Source organism: Bos mutus, chromosome 7 (genome assembly GCF_027580195.1).
Source record: "Bos mutus isolate GX-2022 chromosome 7, NWIPB_WYAK_1.1, whole genome shotgun sequence".
Taxonomy (NCBI): Eukaryota; Metazoa; Chordata; class Mammalia; order Artiodactyla; family Bovidae; genus Bos; species Bos mutus.
In genome coordinates this window covers 38,685,455-38,705,338 of record NC_091623.1, presented here as the reverse complement: position 1 = coordinate 38,705,338, position 19,884 = coordinate 38,685,455, and the positions used below count along the sequence as shown (strand labels likewise).

The 19,884-nt window shown below is 36.8% G+C and overlaps 1 protein-coding gene across 1 annotated transcript in view; it reads left to right on the top strand.

Moving 5' to 3' along the window:
- Positions 1–19,884, top strand: part of FBXL17 (F-box and leucine rich repeat protein 17) — a 527,341-nt gene that overhangs the window by 32,218 nt on the left and 475,239 nt on the right. The window contains 1 exon segment of the mRNA XM_070373201.1: positions 10,313–10,444. Coding sequence (XP_070229302.1) covers positions 10,313–10,444 — 132 coding nt within the window.

The following is a 19,884-nucleotide window of genomic DNA, read 5'->3' as shown; positions in this document are numbered from 1 at the left end:
TGCCTGGAGAATCTCATGGACGGAGGAGGCTGGTGGGCTGCAGTCCATCGGATCGCAAAGAGTCGGACGTGACTGAGCATGTGATGGATGGATAGATTTTATTTAAAGTATAACAATGATGTGGCACTGCTGATTTTCAGTTTTTATTAAAAATTGAAGTGGGACAGGAATATGGGTGCAGCTTCTTTGAAATTGTGATTTTCCCAATATTTTATAATTTTATAGTGTCCTACTGAAAACTAATTTATTGGCATGTTTTTATGGCTTGTTCTCATTGAATGTAGAACATTCAACCAACTTTTTATAGCATGAGCTTTCTTTTTCTTTCTCATTTAAGTCAGTTTATTTAATATCTAATGTAATTATGTTAAAATAATTATAATTAGAAAAACAGGTTTGGAAAGAAACATCATTTCCTGTTGACTTATTTATTTATTTTTTTAATCTCAAGTTTTCCTGGCATTTGTTTTTTCAATGTGGTGGTGGTGGTTTTTTTTTTTTTTACTGTGGTAGAATCTTCTTAATATTTACTATTTTAGCAAGTTTTTCATTTTAACAGCTTTTAAGTGTGCGATTCAGTGGCATTACGTATGTTCACCATGTTGTGTAACCATCGTGGGCTCTATTCTGATTTCTGATTAGTGGACTTTCAGGACCTATTCTAGCTACCTCATGTAGGTGGACTCGTACACTCCTAATTCTTCTGCGTCTGGCTTATCACTTGCATAATGTTTTCAGTGTTTCATAAAGTCAAACAACATAAATCTAGGAAAAAGATTCAAATTTGAGTCCTTAAAGTGGGTCAGATGAGTGGCAGTTTGAAAAATTTGCTTTGCTTTCTTTCATATCTCGTTGTTTGTGTTCCTCTACTACCAATGAAACTACTGAATCAAATTATGACATTGTTATTTTTATGATTTCACAGACATGAGTATTTAGTGTAGTTGGGTGAAGTTACTATAAGATATGGATTAGGTTTTTTCCCTGCTTTCTTGCATATGTATAATAGTGACAGTGGTGATATATCAGGAATGGAAAGAAGGAACAAATTTCCTCTTCTATTGAAGGCATACCTCATGTTTTAAAAATATGTTTTTACTACTGGTTTTGAAAAACTTTCCTGTGACCTTGGAAAACCTAATCTTACTTCTATCCCAGTGGTTCTGTGTTGTGGTTTCAGTTATCTAGATTCTTTGTCGAATTATACTCTTCCTAAGGTGTTTGTTTTGTTGTTATCTATAAAAATAACCCAGTAACAGCAAATAGCTTGTTAAAACATATTTTCTTCTGTAAATTCTTAAGGGTAGTGTGCAAAATTTTAATTAAATTTTGAGATTCAGGGAAAATCATCTCCAAGTATTTTATTTTTTATTTATTTATTTTTCATCTCCAAGTATTTTAGAGAAAATTTTGAAAAATACCTTTGGAGTTCTAGGGGCTTCCCTGGTGGCTCAGATGGTAAAGAATCTGCCTGCAATTCAGGAGACCTGGGTTCGATCCCTGAGTTGAAAAGACCCCCTGGAGAAAGTAATGGCTTCCCTCTCCAGTATTCCTGTCTGGAGAATTCCATGGACCGAGGAGCCCTGTGGTCTGTATCCATGGGATCACAAAGAGTTGGACATGACTGAGTCACTAACACTCAAGGTTCTGGAGCAAAACTGTAAATAATCTTAAAGGAAAAGAATCTTAAATGACTGTTATAAAGAGGAAAAGAATAAGGATAATCCTTTTTATATTAATTTAGTCTATAGTTCTAATTGCTGTCATGTGCTAATATGAACTATGGATTAATAGGTGGCTTCATTTAAGTGATAATACCCTTTGTATTAAATGCTTTCCTTCAGAGTTGACTGATGGGTACCCTTGACACATTAGAGTTAGAGGAGAGTTTCTATTACTGTTCATTCAACGTGCACCTTTCCTAGGGAACCAGATATTGGACTTGACTTGATAGAGATTCATAGCCTCCTAAATGACATCCTGGGTTCTGTGTCTTAGGTGCCTAAGACCATTTACTGGAAGAATGAGAGTTCGGGTTGTGCCTGGCATGTCAGGTGCAAATAGCATTGAAGGGCAGGCTGGGTGTGAATATGTGTGTGTGTGTGTGTTTATTTCTGGGCTCTTTGTTCTGTCCCGTTGGTCTGTGCCTGTTTCTGTGCCAGTATCATACTGTTTTGATTACTGTAGCTTTCTAGTATAGCTTGAAATCAAGCATGTGATGCTTCCAGCTTTTTTATTTTTCCTAAGGATTGCTTTATTTGAAGTCTTTTGTGGTTTCATATAAATTTTATGATGATTTGTTTTAGTTCTGTGAAAAATGCCATTGGTATTTTGATAGCTATTGCACTGAATATGTAGACTGCTTTGGTTAGTATGGTCATTTTGACAATATTCTTCTAGTCCACGTGAATGGTTTATCTTTCCATTTATTTGTGTCATCTTCAGTTTCTTTCATCATTGTTCTATAGTTTTCAGAGTACAGATCTTTTACCTTCTTGATTAAATTTATTCCTGGAACTTTAGAACATTCATTTGGGGTAACGTGACTAGTACAGATGGACACCAATATGGATGCAGTCTTTCCTAGTATTTTCAATGAGGTTGTCTAAAATAGAACATCAGTTTCTTCAGTGAGACTAAATGATGGTGATTGTCCCTCGAGACGCTCTTCCCTAGTAAGTTATTAGGGTCCTGTGCTGCTCATATCTTTTGAGACCATTACCATGGTTCTTATGTATGTATGCCTGCCCATGTGGCTGTTTGCTCTATGGAAAGTCACAGTCACTTGTTTGTAGATAAAGGCATCAGAGCTACTTGCTAAGGTCAAAACACCATGTAATTGGTTTAAACATCTCTTCCAGACTGCAGCAGTATTCAGTTCAGTTCAGTCGCTCAGTTGTGTCCAACTCTTTGCGACCCCCCCATGAACCGCAGCACACCAGGCCTCCCTGTCCATCACCAACTCCCGGAGATTACCCAAATTCATATTCATCGCATCAGTGATGCCATCCAGCCATCTCATCCTCTGTCGTCCCCTTCTCCTCCTGCCCCCAATCCCTCCCAGCATCAGGGTCTTTTCCAATGAGTTAGTTCTGCACATCAGGTGGCCAAAGTATTGGAGTTTCAGCTTCAGCATCAATCCTTCCAGTGAATATTCAGGACTGTTTCCTTTAGGATGGACTGGTTGGATCTCCTTTAGAGGGGAGACTCCAGGGGACTCTCAAGAGTCTTCTCCAACACCACAGTTCAAAAGCATCAGTTCTTCTGTGCTCAGCTTTCTTCACAGTCCAACTCTGACATCCAGACATGACTACTAGAAAAACCATAGCTTTGACTAAATGGACCTTTGCAGCAGTATAACTTACCTGTTTTAACATGAGACTCTACCAAGCTGTCCACAGACGTTGATGTCTAAGAGTCTTATAGACACCTGTTACTTCTTTTATCCAGATTCTCTTCTGTTTCTCAGTAATCCTGGCTGGTGCACTAAGTGTTGAGGTCTCTTTATTGCTCAGTATCTGAATAAATTGACAAATAAGACATTGGAATAGTGGCAGAGGGAAAACACCAGCTTTAATACACAGAAAGGCTAGATTGGGAATGTTGCTTACTAATAGAGTTGAATACATCTGTTAATGCAAATGCTATAGTTTGGTCAGTGGGCATAGTCATCGTTCACTAGGCTGAATCAGCAGTGTCCTGCAAATGTAGAAGTAGGGTGCTCCTTGTGGGCAGTTTATTCTCAAGGGGCAAAAGAACAGAGATGAACTGAACATATTCAGTTTATTAATGTAAGCTAATTAATAATCCGTGTAGAGACCAGGAGTTAGACCAGAGTTCACAGGAAGGACGCAATAGTAGAGAAGCATTTCCTGTCTGTTTCTGTGTCTGTTTTCTTGATTTATTCATTTTAGAACATTTGTGCTGTTTCCTTGCTATGGAAAGATGAGGATTTAGCTCACTTATCCTTTTCTATCTCCTATCCCTTCAGAGTATCAAAATAGTTCTAATTTTGATTAAATAAGTATTCAGTATTTACATTTTATAATTGTGTACTTACCTTTTTCCATTTGGAATTTTGTTTTTATCAAAATGAATAAATACCTTTTGTCCTCATTTACTTTACTAGTTTTTATATCTTAACAGTGATGGAGCCCACAGCTCCCCCCACCTGTTTTAGTATCTATATATAGATGCTTAGTTAAATTTATTTTCTTAAAGCAGACAACAGTCTGGACTTCTTGAATGTATGCTGCTGCTGCTGCTGCTAAGTCACTTCAGTCATGTCCGACTCTGTGCAACCCCATAGACGGCAGCCCACCAGGCTCCCCTGTCCTACTTTTGCATTAATGGTCATCTTAGTGTCTTACCGTCACTGTTATTTTCAATGTTTTCTTCTTCTTGCTGTTCTGTGAGATGTCTTATTACCTAGACGTCATGCCTTGTTTCTCTGGATGTATTCTTATGTTTTATAGAGCACAGACTGTGATCACTTCCTGTATGGGATGTATGAATATATGGGACGTAAGTCTTTTTTGAGAATTTGCACGTGTGAAAATGTCTCTTTTCTACCCCTCACACTTAATAGAATCATAGATTTGAAATAATTTTCCTTCAGTATTTAATGGCGTTGCTCTATTGCTTTCTTTCAGTGTTGTCATTAAGAAGTTTGATGCTATTTTCATCTTTAACCCTCTGTATGAAATCTGTTTCTTACTAGCGATCTGCAGAATATTTTTTATACCCACAGTTACGAAACTTTATGATGATTTGCCTTGGCATAGATCTTCTTTTGTCATTTGTGGTTAGATGTACGGGTGAGTCCTTTTGGTCTGGAAGTCCGTATCCTCTCATCCTGGAACATTTTATGGAGTTATTTCTTTTAATTCCTCCATTTTCGCTTTGAAAACAATCATCCTCACATTTTCAGAAGTGTGCTGTTGCTCTCGTCTGCCAATGGCCTGCCCCCGTCGGAGGACGCTGTGGTGCACGGCCCTCTGTGGTGCACGACCCTCGGTGAACCCATCTTTCCCTGCTGTCTGAGCGGGGCAGGGGCGGGCTCTGCAGCAGTGGGCGGTGCTCTGAGGGGCTGACTGCTTTTTTACTGCACTTCTCAGGAACCCTGGTGTCTTCCACACCAGCCTTGCCCTCACTGCTGTACACATGTGACCTTGTTGGGTGTGTTCGTTGTGAGCTAAGATACTACTGCTCTGCTTTCTTCACTTACTGACTTTCAATTCAGCTCTCTGGTCTGAGTAACATGTATGTTTGTTCTAGAAATATATGTGCCTTTTTAATGTATTGTAAGATCTGGTAGCACATCTAACGAACGTGATGAAAATTGATGACAAAAATGCTATGTCACTGTATCTGCAACAGCAGTAACGTTACATGAGATTATTTTTGCTTCCTATTCTTTACAGAGTTATGCATACTGCTAAACTACTATGATTGTCTATTAATAAGTGAAGGAGAGGTTAAAGTTCATTAGAGAATAGCAAGTAAATAAAAATTTACCTTTTTTTTTCCCTTTTGCATTTACCTGGAATCCTTGATTTCCACCTGTGGACCCAATTTAGAACTGTTGAATTAAATAGAACATGGTAGTATATGGGACCATAATCATGGATCCCTTTATTTGTCCATTTTTCAAAAAGACTTCTTTACAATGAAAAACTCTGATCAACCTTTTCAGTCATTCAACAAATATTTACTAAGTATCAGCTGACTATTAGACATGGGCACCAGGGCTACATTAGTGAAATCTCTGTCTTCATGGAGTTTATATTTCCAGTGGAATATATATTTGGTTATTGTGTTACCTAGATTAAAATAACATGCCTTGTGTATATCACCATTCCTAGAAAAATAGTTGAAATTGTGTATCTTTCTTACTTTATTTGAAACAAAACTTGGAAGTTTTTGTTTACAAATGATTTATTTGCAAAAAGATGTGAGAAGATTGGTAAAAAAGAAAAAAAAACAATACCCATTATTGTACCGATCAGAAATAACTACTGTAAACACTTCGGTGTATATTTCATCTCCTTTCTATACATATGTATATGTTTAAATATGTATGTGTATACATAAACATTCATAATTAGTAGAATTATATTATAAAAATATGTACAGTTTACATTTTATTTGTCAAGTGTTTACTTCAATTTTTTTTTGTTGTTGTTGTTCAGTTACTCCGTCATGTCCGACTCTTTGTTACCCAATGGACTGCAGCACACAAGGCTTCCCTGTCTTTCACCATCTCCTGGAGCTTGCTCAAACTCATGTCCATTGAGTCAGTGATGTTATCCAACCATCTCATCCTCTGTCGTCCACTTCTCCTCCTGCCTTCAATCTTTCCCAGCATCAGGGTCCTTTCCAATGAGTCAGCTTTTCACATCAGATGGCCACAGTATTAGAGCTTCAGCTTCAGTATCAATCCTTCCAATGAATATTCAGGGTTGATTTCCTTTAGGACTGGCTGACTGATCTGCTTGCAGTCCAGAGGACTCTCAAGAGTCTTCTCCAACACCACAGTTCAAAAGCATCAATTCTTCAGCGCTCAGCCTTTTTATGGTCCAGTTCTCACATCCATACATGTCTACTGGAAAAACCATAGCTTTGACTCTACGGACCTTTGTCAGCATATTAATGTCTTTGTTTTTTAATATGTTGTCTAGGTTTGTCATAGCTTTTCTTCCAAGGAGCAAGTCTTTTAATTTCATAGCTGCAGTTACCATCTGCAGTGATTTTGGAGCCCCAAAAAATAAAGTCTGCCACTGTTTCCATTGTTTCACCATCTGTTTGCCATGAAGTAATGGGATGGGATGCCATAATCTTAGTTTTTTGAATGTTGAGTTTTAAGCCAGCTTTTTCACTCTCCTTTTTACCTTCATCAAGATGTTCTTTAGTTCCTCTTCGCTTTCTGCCATAAGGGTGGTGTCATCTGCATATCTGAAGTTATTGATATTTCTCCCAGCGATCTTGATTCCAGCTTGTGCTGCATGCAGCCTGGCCTTTCTCATGATGTACTCTGCATATAAAGTAAGCAGGGTGACAATATACAGCCTTGATGTATTCCTTTCCCGATTTGGAACCAGTCTGTTGTGCCATGTCTGTTTCTAACTTGCTTCTTGACCCGCTTATAGGTTTCTCAAGAGGCAGGTCAGGTGGTCTGGTATTCCAATCTCTTTAAGACTTTTCCACAGTTTGTTGTGCTCCACAAAGTCAAAGGCTTTCAGTTCAGTCGCTCAGTCATGTCCGACTCTTTGCGACCCCATGGACTGCAGACGCCAGGCTTCCCTGTCCATCACCAACTCCTGAAGCTTGCTCAAACTCATGTCCATCTAGTCGGCGATGCCATTCAACCATTTCATCCTCTGTCATCCCCTTCTCTTGCCTTCAATCTTTCCCAGCATCAGGGCCTTTTCCACTGAGTCATTTCTTCCCATCAGATAGCCAGAGTATTGGAGCTTCCTTCAGCTTCAGCATCAGTCCTTTCAGTGAATATTCAGGACTGATTTCCTTTTGGATTCACTGGTAGAAATTATTAGTCAGTCAGTGTAGAACTGCCTGAAATCAAAGGCTTTAGTGTAGTCAATGAAGCAGAAGTAGCTGTTTTTCTGGAATTCGCTTGCTTTTTCTGTGATCCAGTGGATGTTGGCAATTTGATCTCTGGTTCCTCTGCCTTGTTGAAATAGCTTGTACATCTGGCAGTTCTCGGTTCATATACTGTTGAAGCCTAGCTTGATGGATTTTGAGCATTACTTTGCTGGCATGCGATATGAGTGCAATTGTGTGGTAGTTTGAGCATTCTTTGGCATTGCCTTTCTTTGGGATTGGAAGGGAAACTGACCTTTTCTAGTCCTGTGGCCTCTGCTGATTCTTCCAAATTTCCTGGCATATTTGGAAAAGTGTGGCACTTTCACAGCTTCATCTTTCAGGATTTCAAATAGCTCAGCTGGAATTCTTTCACCTTCACTAGCTTTGTTTGTCCTGATGCATCCTAAGGCCTACTTGGCTTCACATTCCAGGATATCTGGCTCTAGGTCAATGATCACACCATCTTGGATATCTAGGTCATTAAGATCTTTTTTTGTATAGTTCTGTGTATTCTGCTTCTGTCCATACTGTTTCTGTCCTTTATTGTGCTCATCTTTGCATGGAGTGTTCCCTTGGTATCTCTGATTTTCTTGAAGAGATCTCTAGTCTTTCCCATTCTATTGTTTTCCTCTATTTCTTTGCACTGATCACTGAGGAAGGCTTTCTTATCTTTCCTTGCTATTCTTTGGAACTCTGCATTCAAATGGGTATATCTTTCCTTTTCTCCTTTGCCTTTCACTTCTCTTCTTTCCTCAGCTATTTGTAAGGCCTCCTCAGACAACCGTTTTGTTTTTTGCCTTTCGTTTTTTGGGGATGGTTTTTATCACCATCTCTTGTACAGTGTCACGAACCTCCGTCCATAGTTCTTCAGTCACTCTATCAGTTCTAATCCCTTGAATCTATTTCTCACTTCCGCTGTGTAATCTGAAGGGATTTGATTTAGGTCATACCTGTGCAGCTTAATAGTTTTCCCTTCTTTCTTCAATTTAAGTCTGAATTTGGCAATAAGGAGTTTATGATCTGAGCCACAGTCAGCTCCCGGTCTTGATTTTGCTGACTTTATAGAGCTTCTCCATCTTTGACTGCAAAGAATATAGTCAGTCTGATTTCGGTATTGACCATCTGGTGATGTCCATGTGTAGTCTTTTGTGTTGTTGGAAGAGGGTGTTTGCTATGACCAGTGCATTCTCTTGGCAAAACTCTGTTAGCCTTTGACCTGCTTAATTTTGTACTCCAAGACCAAATTTGCCTGTTACTCCAGGTATCTCTTGACTTCCTACTTTTGCATTCCAGTCCCCTATGGTGAAAAGGACACCTTTTTTTTTGGCATTATTTCTAGAAGTAACTAGACCTACTTCTGGTAGGTATGCATAATAACTGTTCAGCTTCAGTTTTTTTGGCATTAGTGGTTGGGGCATAGACTTTGATTAATGTGATATTGAATGGTTTTCCTTGGAAATGAACCAAGATTATTTCAATTTAATGGTTATCTAATATTCAATTTTATGCAAACACCATAATTTATAACTTTAAGTTATTTTCTCTATTTTACTATTTAAAAAAGTCTTGTGCTAATTTCTTGTAGCTAACTGTTACCAAACACCTTTAGTTAATTATTTCAATAATCTGTTATGAATAATTTTAAATACATGGAAAATTTGAAAGAATTTTAGAATGGACACCTGAATACCCACTATCTAGGTTGTATAATTAACTTTTAGTGTGTTGACTTTACTGTACATCTAGTCAGTTATCCATTCTTCTTACATTTTTTGGTAAATATTTAGATGCCGAGTCATATAATTTTCAGGCCTATTTTATAAAATTTAAAAAAGTTTCTAAATTCTCCATGATTTTTAGTAATAATTTATACACTTTGAACTCTTGTCAACACTGGGTTTCTTGTTTTAATGTAACTTTTTAGATAATTTTTGATTTATAGATTTTTACTAAATTTTCTCATTTTATCTAAGATGACTTTCTTCATATGTAACACTCATAAAACAATGTTTATTTATCGTTTGCTTTAATTATCTAATTTCTACTCTAGATTTTGGAAATAAATGTATATAATTTGTTCTATATGGTGCTTCATGTTTTTTAAGGGGGACATTATACTTGTTACTTTTTAATGTACACTTGAGGAAAGTAATCAGGAAATCACTAGTCCCTTTTCTTTTAGTGTTTGCAGTAAGTGTGTAAATAAGTGTTAACTGGAATATTGGCTCTAGCACATTCAGTCTTTTTTCTCTATCACAGTGTCAATGGGCCGATGGAGAAAAAGGACACATTGCGGGCAGTCAGAGCTGGAAGCAGAATCTCATGAACTAAGCACTCGTTCACTCACTCACTGCATCATGGTTCACTTCTTGGACTTTGGTTTTATCCCTTGGACCTCTATTCCTTTCAGTCTAACAGTATGACTGATAAAAAGACTTAAGAGTAACACAGATACAAATTTGAAGTGTTAAGGAACCTAGGCCTTTTGGTGGTTGGACAGTGTGAGGCAGTTGAAGCAAGGAAATGATTAGAAGGTCACAGGGCTTACACAGCAGTGTTTTAAATGAGAGATTGCCTGCATTCTATTTTAAGAGGAATTGATGATTATTTAACTTTGGTATAGCTATTTAAAAAGTTATTTGGAAATCCCTCTAGAAATATGTTGACTTTGTTATTTTTGGAGCATTCAGCGGAATCTCTTTATTTACAGCTGGGGTCGAAATGCAGAGAACTGAAAGATATTCATTTCGGCCAGTGTTACAAGATCTCAGATGAAGGCATGATCGTCATAGCTAAGGGCTGTCTGAAATTACAGAGAATATACATGCAGGAAAACAAATTAGTAAGTACTTCTTATCATCCTTCTGTTTTTCATTTAACTCTTGAATTCCTTATAACGCAGTGTTATCAGGTTTTTTCTGCTGATTTCTTTTGGTGGTTTAGAGGCAAATTCTACTTCAAAGCAAGAATCTTCTGAAAACAGTGATTTTTATAATTTGATTTTATAGTCATGTGGATGCTTGCTTATATGTGGTACTTACATGTTAAAAATTCTTCATTAGCATGTGTTAATGTGTTTTTTCCTAAACTGTGACGGTGGTAAAAATTAATTGGAAAAAGTGAAATTTGGCTGCCAAACATGAGTATGTAGTTGTCATTCCTTCTGACTCCCCTAGGGGTTATAATAATTGTAGATAGTTAGGGATTTTTAACATTCAAGAAGATGTACATTTGTGAAATAGAGCCTTTCACTTAGTATGGCATAAAATGGGATTCAGTAAATTGAGACAGATAATCTTGGTAGTTACATAGGTTTTAGAGTGTTACATAGAATTTATATTATGTTTTAAGCACATGTGTAGATAATCATACACACTGTTTAAAACCATGTAATTTTCTCTTTTTGAGATATACTTTACATATCATAAAATATACCTTTTAAAAATGTACAATTCAGTATTTTTTAGTATATTCATAAAGTTATGCAGTCATCATCACTAGTTCTAAAATGGTTTTATTATCCCATAAAGAAACTTTGTGTCCATTAGCTGTCCCTCTTCATTCCGCCTTCTTCTAGCTCATGGCAACTGGTAGTCTACTTTTGGTTTCCATGGATTTGTCTGTTCCAGGCATTTCATATAAACAGAACACAATATGTGGTCTTTTGTATCTACCTTCTTTGCCTTACCATATTTTTTCAAAGTTCATTTGTGTTGTAGCATGTATCAGAGCTTCATTCCTTTTTATAGCAGAATAATATTCCAAATTCATTTAACTTTGATTTGATGAGTATGCAGTATAGAAAAAGAAAACTTTTTAACAGAAAAAGTTGTCACTGCAGAGGCATTAGTAGAGTTCTAGATGTCGAAAAAATACTCTACATTAAAATGTAGGCAAGATGGTCCTGACCGTGTATCAGATTTATAAAGAAGATGTGCTTTTTAACTCTATCTGCAAATGAAGAGATCTTTTTGTTGCTCCCCCCTCCTTAGAGTTAGTTTACAAAATTTAGTAATACCTCTCATGTATTAAGGTAAGTTTTGAAAAGTCTCTAAGAAACCTCAGCACTTCAAGTAAGATAATGCTTTTTTTTTTTTTTTTTAAGATTATAGTAAGAAAAAAATTGAAACATTGAATTAAAAGTATATGCTTTTATTAACACATAGAATTATATGTTTCTCTAAAATTACATAATAAAAATACTTCCTATTCCTCTTTACATTTAATACAATTTTAATAATCACTCCCGAGTCTTTATGTTCTTTTGGAGACAGTAAGGTCTTCTGGGTCAGAGAGAGTGAATTTTTGAATCCTGCATTGTGACCCTGGTAAAGCTACTTAGGGTTTCTGAACGTCTTTTGCAAATTGGGTTATTAGTGTTTGTCTTTTTGCGGGTTGTGGTTTTGAGGATTAAATGACATAATGTCCTTAAATTGTGCAGTATTAATTTTGACTCATAGGAAACATAAAAAACTAGTGGTTGTTATGAGATCTTGACTGTGTGTGTCATCTGTTTCCACTTTACACTCAAGATAAATTAAAAGATGGTAATCCCGACTTACAGTTTTTAATATTTCTCATGTAATGGGAACATTATTGACTGATTAATATTTGTTTTCTTGTTGAGCAAAACCAGAGAAACATTTTTCTTTTTTTATTTGTCTTTAGGGTGAAAACCTTTTATTAATTAGAGAAAACAACATAAAGTGAAATTTAAAATTGACATTTAGAAAGGGCAAAACAAATCCTACCTGATCAAAGTCTTGTTTGTTTGGTTGTTCACTTTTAATGTCCCAAATCAACACTACAAAACACAAAGGTGGCGCCTCTGCACCCAAGCCAAGAGCGTTTCAGCCACCCAGAAGGGTGACTGATCTACAGTTTGAAACCCTGCTCCGAGCATAGAATCCCACATACAGAAGATGCTCAAAACATCTTTGTTTCAGCAAAAAATTTTGGTCAGTGGTTTCTCAAAGGAATTAACCATGTTTTTTGACGGTTCTGAAGTGAAGTGAAGTCGCTCAGTCGTGTCCGACTCTTTGCGACCCCATGGGCTGCAGCCTACCAGGCTCCTTTGTCCATGGGATTTTCCAGGCAAGAGTATTGGAGTGGAGTGCCATTTCCTTCTCCAGGGGATCTTCCCAACCCAGGGATCGAACCCAGGTCTCCCGCATTGTAGACAGACACTTTACCATCTTAGCCACCAGGGAAGTCCAGTTATATTCAAATATCCTTGATATTATGGTCCATTAGAAAGATATTATGTACTTAGATGCTAAAGGAAATAAGTTTTTTATGTAGTGTTATTCAGTAAATATTTTGATTTCATTGTAAATTTGAAGTAATTTTTCCTATATTTTAGTTCAAAGAAATTCTTTCAATTTAGAAAGAGAAATTGAGAATCATTTGAACTCTTTCTGTTGGACAGTTAAGCTGTTGATAACTCATCTCCCATAGGAACTTTGGTATGTATTTTTAGGAATTATGAAATAAGGATAAATATTTGAATTACTTGCAAAGCTGTGACTTTAAGTAGTCTGGGTTTTTTTTGCTCTGAGATGTATTATCATTAGTCCCTTAGCAACAAATATTTTAAACAGGGTAAGTAGAAATAATAATCTGCTTAATGATAAATAATATTTATATATGCAGATATATAATTATACTGTATATTTAATTATATACAGGGATAATAAATGTCATTTAATAGAACAAACAACTAATACAGATACTTAGGAGAATATTGTGTTTGAAAGGATGCTAGCAGAACTTTACCTGTACAGATAGATATTGATCATTAGCCAAATTATTTTGCTAATTGTCGTATCTATCTTCTTAAGAACCTTCTCCAGAGTGTTCGAGTTTCATTATGTGGCCTGAAAACAGTCACAGTGCAGTGCTTTTCTAAAGCGTAAAGCTTGCTGACTTTAGAATATCAAACTGTGTGCTTTTCTATACACTGAGTATCTGACTGTATCTTGGCCTTTAGATGGCAGCATTGTCTTTGTATATTTCAGTGACACAGCTTTTGTGTCCTTGATATAACTGTAAAGATAAGATGCTTGTACATGGGTTTTTGCAGATATTTATGGTTTATTTTTAATTTTGTTGTTTAAATGATTTTAGGGAAATTTTCTTTAAAAATATGAAATGCTTAGCTTTATCTTGAGTGTTAAATGGTAAACTTGCCATCTTACCCAAAGTAGCAGAATATTTGAGTGTGCTTATTTGTGGCACTGTAAGTAAGGTAGACGTTAGAATGAGGAAAGGGATGTGTTATTTACCAGAGGGAGCTTTATGCAGGCGTCAAGTGAGGACAATGACTGGACATTTTTGGATTCAGATGATTGATGGTGAAGCAAAGAATTGAGAACTTAGATGTAAAATCTCCGCCCCCCCCCCCCAAATAATGGGTTTTTGTTTTAGTCATTTTTTGAATGAGACAGGTGCCATGCACCTAGATTGGATGTATTTTGCATTTTCTATAAAATATCATATAGATTATAAAAACAGATCTGAGGAATACAACTATAATGGGTGTCTAGCATATTGTGTATAGCCGTCTGTTGTCTATTAGCTGTAGCATTAACATCACTTCTGTGCAGGACTGGCTAAAATTATTCTAAAGCCATGTTTAGTTTGTGTATATAGTTACTGATGATCTAGAAACTTCATTAAGTATATTTTTTCTGCTTTTTAATTTCCTTGCTCCAGATTCTGCTTCTCTACATTTTGGACAGAAGTTCTTTGGGCACCTTTTTATTTAATTTTAAAATGATGGGGTCAGTTAGATTATCTACATTTGCTATCCAACTTGATGTCTTGAAGTACTTATGTCTTAAAGATGTCTTAAAGTTTTATGATTTTGAAAATGGTTTCTATCCTAAGGCTTAGGGTCAGCATATTTGATATATATGTGTTATATTTATTTGGCCTATTTTTAGCATCTTGTACTTTGTAGAGTTATGAACTAGTATAGATTTCGGAGTTACCCAAGAAACTAGTAATATATTATGAATAGATTTTAGAAAGTTTTTGGGAAATGATGTATGTTTTCTGGTTAAAACTTGATTTCCTGTCAGTTAATTATGACTTTTTGTTTTTTTCAACCTCCTGGTGAATTATTTTACTAGTTTTATAATTCTGTACCATCTCCTTTGGCTCCTGCTGTAACATTATTTGTAACATTGTTTTTAATGTTGTTATCCTTTGGAGGCCTACATGTATGAAGTAGGATCTAAATTTACCTCTCTTGGTTTCCTTCTTCCAGGCTGGAAGCATTTTAGGGAATGAATGAAGCAAACACTTAAGTTTGAGTTGAAATGAATTCATCCTGTGATCCAACTGTTTCTTAATCATGTGATGCAGTTAATTATCTTAATTTTTGAACTTTGATCTCCTTGTTTGTAGAAAGGAGATAGTACTACCTCAGACTTGTTCTTAGGCAGATCAGACTAAAAGAGATTGAGGTGAAGTACAAAATGTTGTTCAGTCGCTCAGTTGTGTACAACTCGTTGCAACCCCATGGACTGCACACCAGGCCTCCCTGTCCATCACCAGCTCCTGGAGTTTACTCAGACTCATGTCCACTGAGTCAGTGACACCATCCAACCATCTCATCCTCTGTCATCCCTTTCTCCTCCTGCCCTCAATCTTTCCCGGCATCAGGGTCTTTTCCAGTGAGTCAGCTTTTCACATCAGGTGGCCAGAGTATTAGAGCTTCAGCTTCAGCATCAGTCCTTCCAATGAATATTCAGGACTGATCTCCTTTAGGATGGGGTGGTTGGATCTCCTTGCAGTCCAAGGGACTCTTAAAGAGTTTTCTCCAACACCACAGTTCAAAAGCATCAATTCTTCAGTGATCAGCCTTCTTTATGGTCCAACTCTCACATCCATACATGACTACTGGAAAAACCATAGCTCTGACTAGATGGACCTTTGTTGGCAAAGTAATGTCTCTCCTTTTTAATATGCTGCATATAGTTCCAAATGTAGGAGTCTTTATTAAAAGCTTTTTTCTTCCTCTCCCGATCAGAGTTCACTTTCTGGAGTCTACCAGTTTGAACTGGCCATTGTCAGTGCCCGCTGTTGCTGACTGTTCTGATTTCATCCGTTAGTTACCCACACAGTTTAATTCTTTATTTTTGCTGCTTGCTGTAATTTGAGGTTGTTGAAGCAGTTAAGTGAGTAGACTGGTAGCCATATTATCATCAATTAGGGTAAGTAAGGTAAACATTTGCATCAAAGCTTAAATAGCAGTAACTAATTCAGCATTCTATTAAGGCTTGTCTTTTCCTGACTCTTCAACTTTGAGTGAATATATTAAGGGATTTGGTCCCCGCTACCCTCCAGTACCCCCACTACATTCTTGATATCTTATTCCTCAAATACTCCTTGAGAAGTGAGTTTACTTGTAATCCCAGACATAAGTGATGTACATTTATGAAGGATTGCATTTTGTAAGTACTCACTTTGGCTTCCAGAGTCTCCTAGGGTAGATACTCGTCTTCATTGCCTTTCCCCTCTGAATGGACAAAGCATTTACTTGCATCAAGAGTGGTAGTTCCCAGTAAACAGTGATGCACAAATATGGCATTCTAGAGAAGGTGACGTTAAGTTATTAAGCTTCATCTTGTCTTTGTTACTACATTTCAGAATTTTGCTTTCAGTTTTTGATGTTTAAAAAGACTTAGTAGTTGTTATCTCACTGAGTGTTTATCATGTACCCAGGTACAATGTAGTTTCACATAATTAATTTTCACTTATTCCATTTTACAGATGAGGAAATTGAGGCCCCGAAAGATTAAGTAACAATAGGTAAATGTCACAGTCAAGGTTTTAACCCAGATATGTCGGATTCCTGAGTATTTGTCTTCAAGACCTTTGATTGCCTGGATACATCACAGATGGAGCTAAATCTATATGCCTTTGAACCAAGCAGTAATTTCCAAAAGGCATTATCCCTCTTAAAACATTTGCCGACAGGTTCTGTAAGGCACCAAAGGAGGAAGTTAATTGTTAGCATGAGCAGAAGATCCTTTTGCTAGAATAATAACTTTTTTTTAGGGGGAGCTGCTAATACTAATAGAGATACACTGAACTCTTTTCTAGGAAAATTAGTAAAATTGTCAAAGAGAAGAAGTGTCTTCTGGAGAGTGTTTAATGTTGATATTAACCCTGTATAAATATAATTAATTTTATTAGAATTGCACTCATGCAACATTTTTTACTTTTCATAAACATAATGTATTTTTTATGAAGTTTGTATTTAGAAGCTAAATATTTTGTCTAATAGATTTAATAAAAATTCTAATGAGTTAATGAACTGATAGCTTTCCACTCTATCCCTTAACACTGTTTCAGATGTTGATTTGGTGCAGTTAAAAATGGAATACATACTGTGTGCCAGGCACTCAATAGTGTTAAGGAATTTAAAAAGTTATACTGCCAAAGAAAGGATATCCTTTTCTAGTGATAAGTGCTGTGGAAATGCCAGTCACAAAATAAGTACTTCTGTGAGAGGCCAGGGAGGAATCAGGAAATCCTGTTAATAATCAGTGGCATTGGAACTGGGTCTTGATTGATACGTAGCGATGTGGTGACTATGATGCAAGCAGACATTTTGTGAGAAAAGTGCTGCTGTGGGAAATAGCGTTGACAAAAACAAGGCATTAGAAAAATATGTGGAACGTCCAGTTAGTAGTGGAGAAGGAAATGGCAACCCATTCCAGTGTTCTTGCCTGGAGAATCCCATGGACAGAGAAGCCTGGTAGGCTGCAGTCCATGGCGTCGCACAGAGTTGGACACGACTGAAGCGACTTAGCAGCAGCAGCAGCAGCTAGTTAGTAGTGGGTGTCCAAGTAAGATTAGGATTTTATCGTAGTTGGGGAAGTGTTCATAATTGGGTCTGTGAAGGAAGGTGGGGACCAGGTTGTTAAGTTTCTTGAGTGTTATGATAAGAAATTTGTGTATCTCTTGGTAACTGGGATTGTAGTTTGAGATTTCTAATTTGAAATGTGGTCAAATATTTTAGTCTTGTATATTTTCTAATTTTAGGAAATTAAAAAAATTCAAAATACTGAAAAGAGTAGTAACATCTGTAATATAAGCCCGTCGTCACCTAGACATTGACAGTTGTTAGCCTTTTTGTCGGAGAAGGCAATGGCACCCCACTCCAGTACTCTTGCCTGGAAAATCCCATGGATGGAGGAGCCTGGTGGGCTGCAGTCCACGGGGTCGCTAAGAGTCGGACACGACAGAGCGACTTCACTTTCACTTTTCACTTTCATGCGTTGGAGAAGGAAATGGCAACCCACTCCAGTGTTCTTGCCTGGAGAATCCCAGGGACGGGGGAGCCTGGTGGGCTGCCGTCTATGGGGTCGCACAGAGTCAGACACGACTGAAGTGACTTAGCAGCAGCCTTTCTTTTAAATTTGTTTCTTCTTGAATTAATAAAGCAAATAAACTTGAAGTCTCTTGTCTTACATCCCATGTTACCACTGTCTCTTTCTAGAGGTAACTACTGTGATGATCTAAAATGCTTAAAAAACCAACAGCTTTAGCACACATAATGGACCACAAACAGCAGTGCAGTGTTGCTGAGTGTGTGGTCACAGTGGTTGTGTCTGACGTTACAGGGTTAGCTGCTGGTCTCACGTAGTTTGTCAGTCTGCAATCCCCTTTGTTTACTTTTAAGTTGTTTTTGGTATCTAGCTTAATGAATATGTAATTCCTTCTTTTAAACTTTTAGTGTTCTATAAATGTATGTATCTCGTGTTTATCCATTCACATTAAGGGACCCTTATATTGCTTCCATTGTTTTGCTTTATAGGTAAGGTTAACAATAAAAGCTTTGTGCAAGTCTGTTGGCTTATCCATGAGAATTTCTCTGGGAGCTAGTCTAGAAATGGAATTAAAGGGAGCTAAGATATCAGATACATTTTGAAAATTTTGATAGATGTCAAGTTGCTCTTCATGAGTAACTGAAATCATGGTTTACAGGTGTATCTTGCTGATGGGTTGTCAGCTCTTTTGAGGATAAAGAGTATCATGTTTCCTTTTTATCCCATCCACCCACATATTGGCACATAGTAGATATTCAATAAATGTTGGTTTAGTGACTAATGGCTTACTGTTGAATTGAATATACTTTTAAAGGTATTTCTTCTAGCATTTTGGGAACATGCTTTAAAAAGTGGGTGGACTTAAGCTTATAAATAAAAGCTTGAAGAATAGGTTAAAGATGGAGAGTCTGTGGCTTTCTGACTTTGCAGTACGTACATCTCTTTGATCTGGTTACTGTATCAATGATGCTGTTCTTCATGTATCAGGTTTACCCAGCCAGAGTCATTCATGTTCTCAAGGGTTATTTTCTGGGATAATATTTCTTAACAACATGCCATTCTGATGAACTAGAATATAATTTTATCCTTGTAAAAATTACATTGACTCGTACCTTCTTACCATTTATAAAATTGGCTTTATTTTGTTCAGTGATATTCAGAAGATCTACTTTAATTAAAAGCTAGAGTTATTTGGCAAACCTGAAAAAAAGTTAAAATGTTATTTGGCATATTTTTCAATCTGCAGAATGAATGCATTTTTATTCATTATACATTCTTTGGTAGAGCTTACCATCTTTCTTTTAGAACTGTTTTTCTGTTTTCCTTCTGTAGGTATCTTTTTTGTCAGGTATCTTGGTAAGGACTTAACTGAATTGTATTCCTTCATTTTAAAGGCATAGAAAACCGTGAAGAGTGAGTGCATGTGTGTGTGTGTCTGTCTTCTCCTGTGGACCGGTGTGGTAGAGGACAGGCAGTAGCTTCGATAATATCCAAATAATTTTTCTTTGGATTACGTCAGTTTTGTTTTTTGTTTCTTTTTTACCCAGCATGTTTATTTAACTAATTGTATTAATTTAATGACATTAAATTTAGTTCACAGATTTTTGGGGGCCCATCAGCTGATGATAGGAGTTCCTCAGATTCAAACAATCACAAGTTGAAGCAAGCTTGGTGTTGAAAACTGATACAGGTATTCCAGTGTTGATAATGAAGAATTTATTATAGCTAAAAGTTTTGTTGTTATTGTTGTTTAGTCGCTAAGTTGTGTCTGACTATTTAGCGACCCCATGGACTATAGTCTACCAGGCTCCTCTGTCCATGGGTTTCCCAAGCAAGAATACTGGAGTGGGTTGTCATTTCCTTCTCCAGGGGATCTTCCTGACCCGGGGATTGAACCTGAGGCTCCCGTCACGTTTCCTTACCACTCAGCCACTAGGGA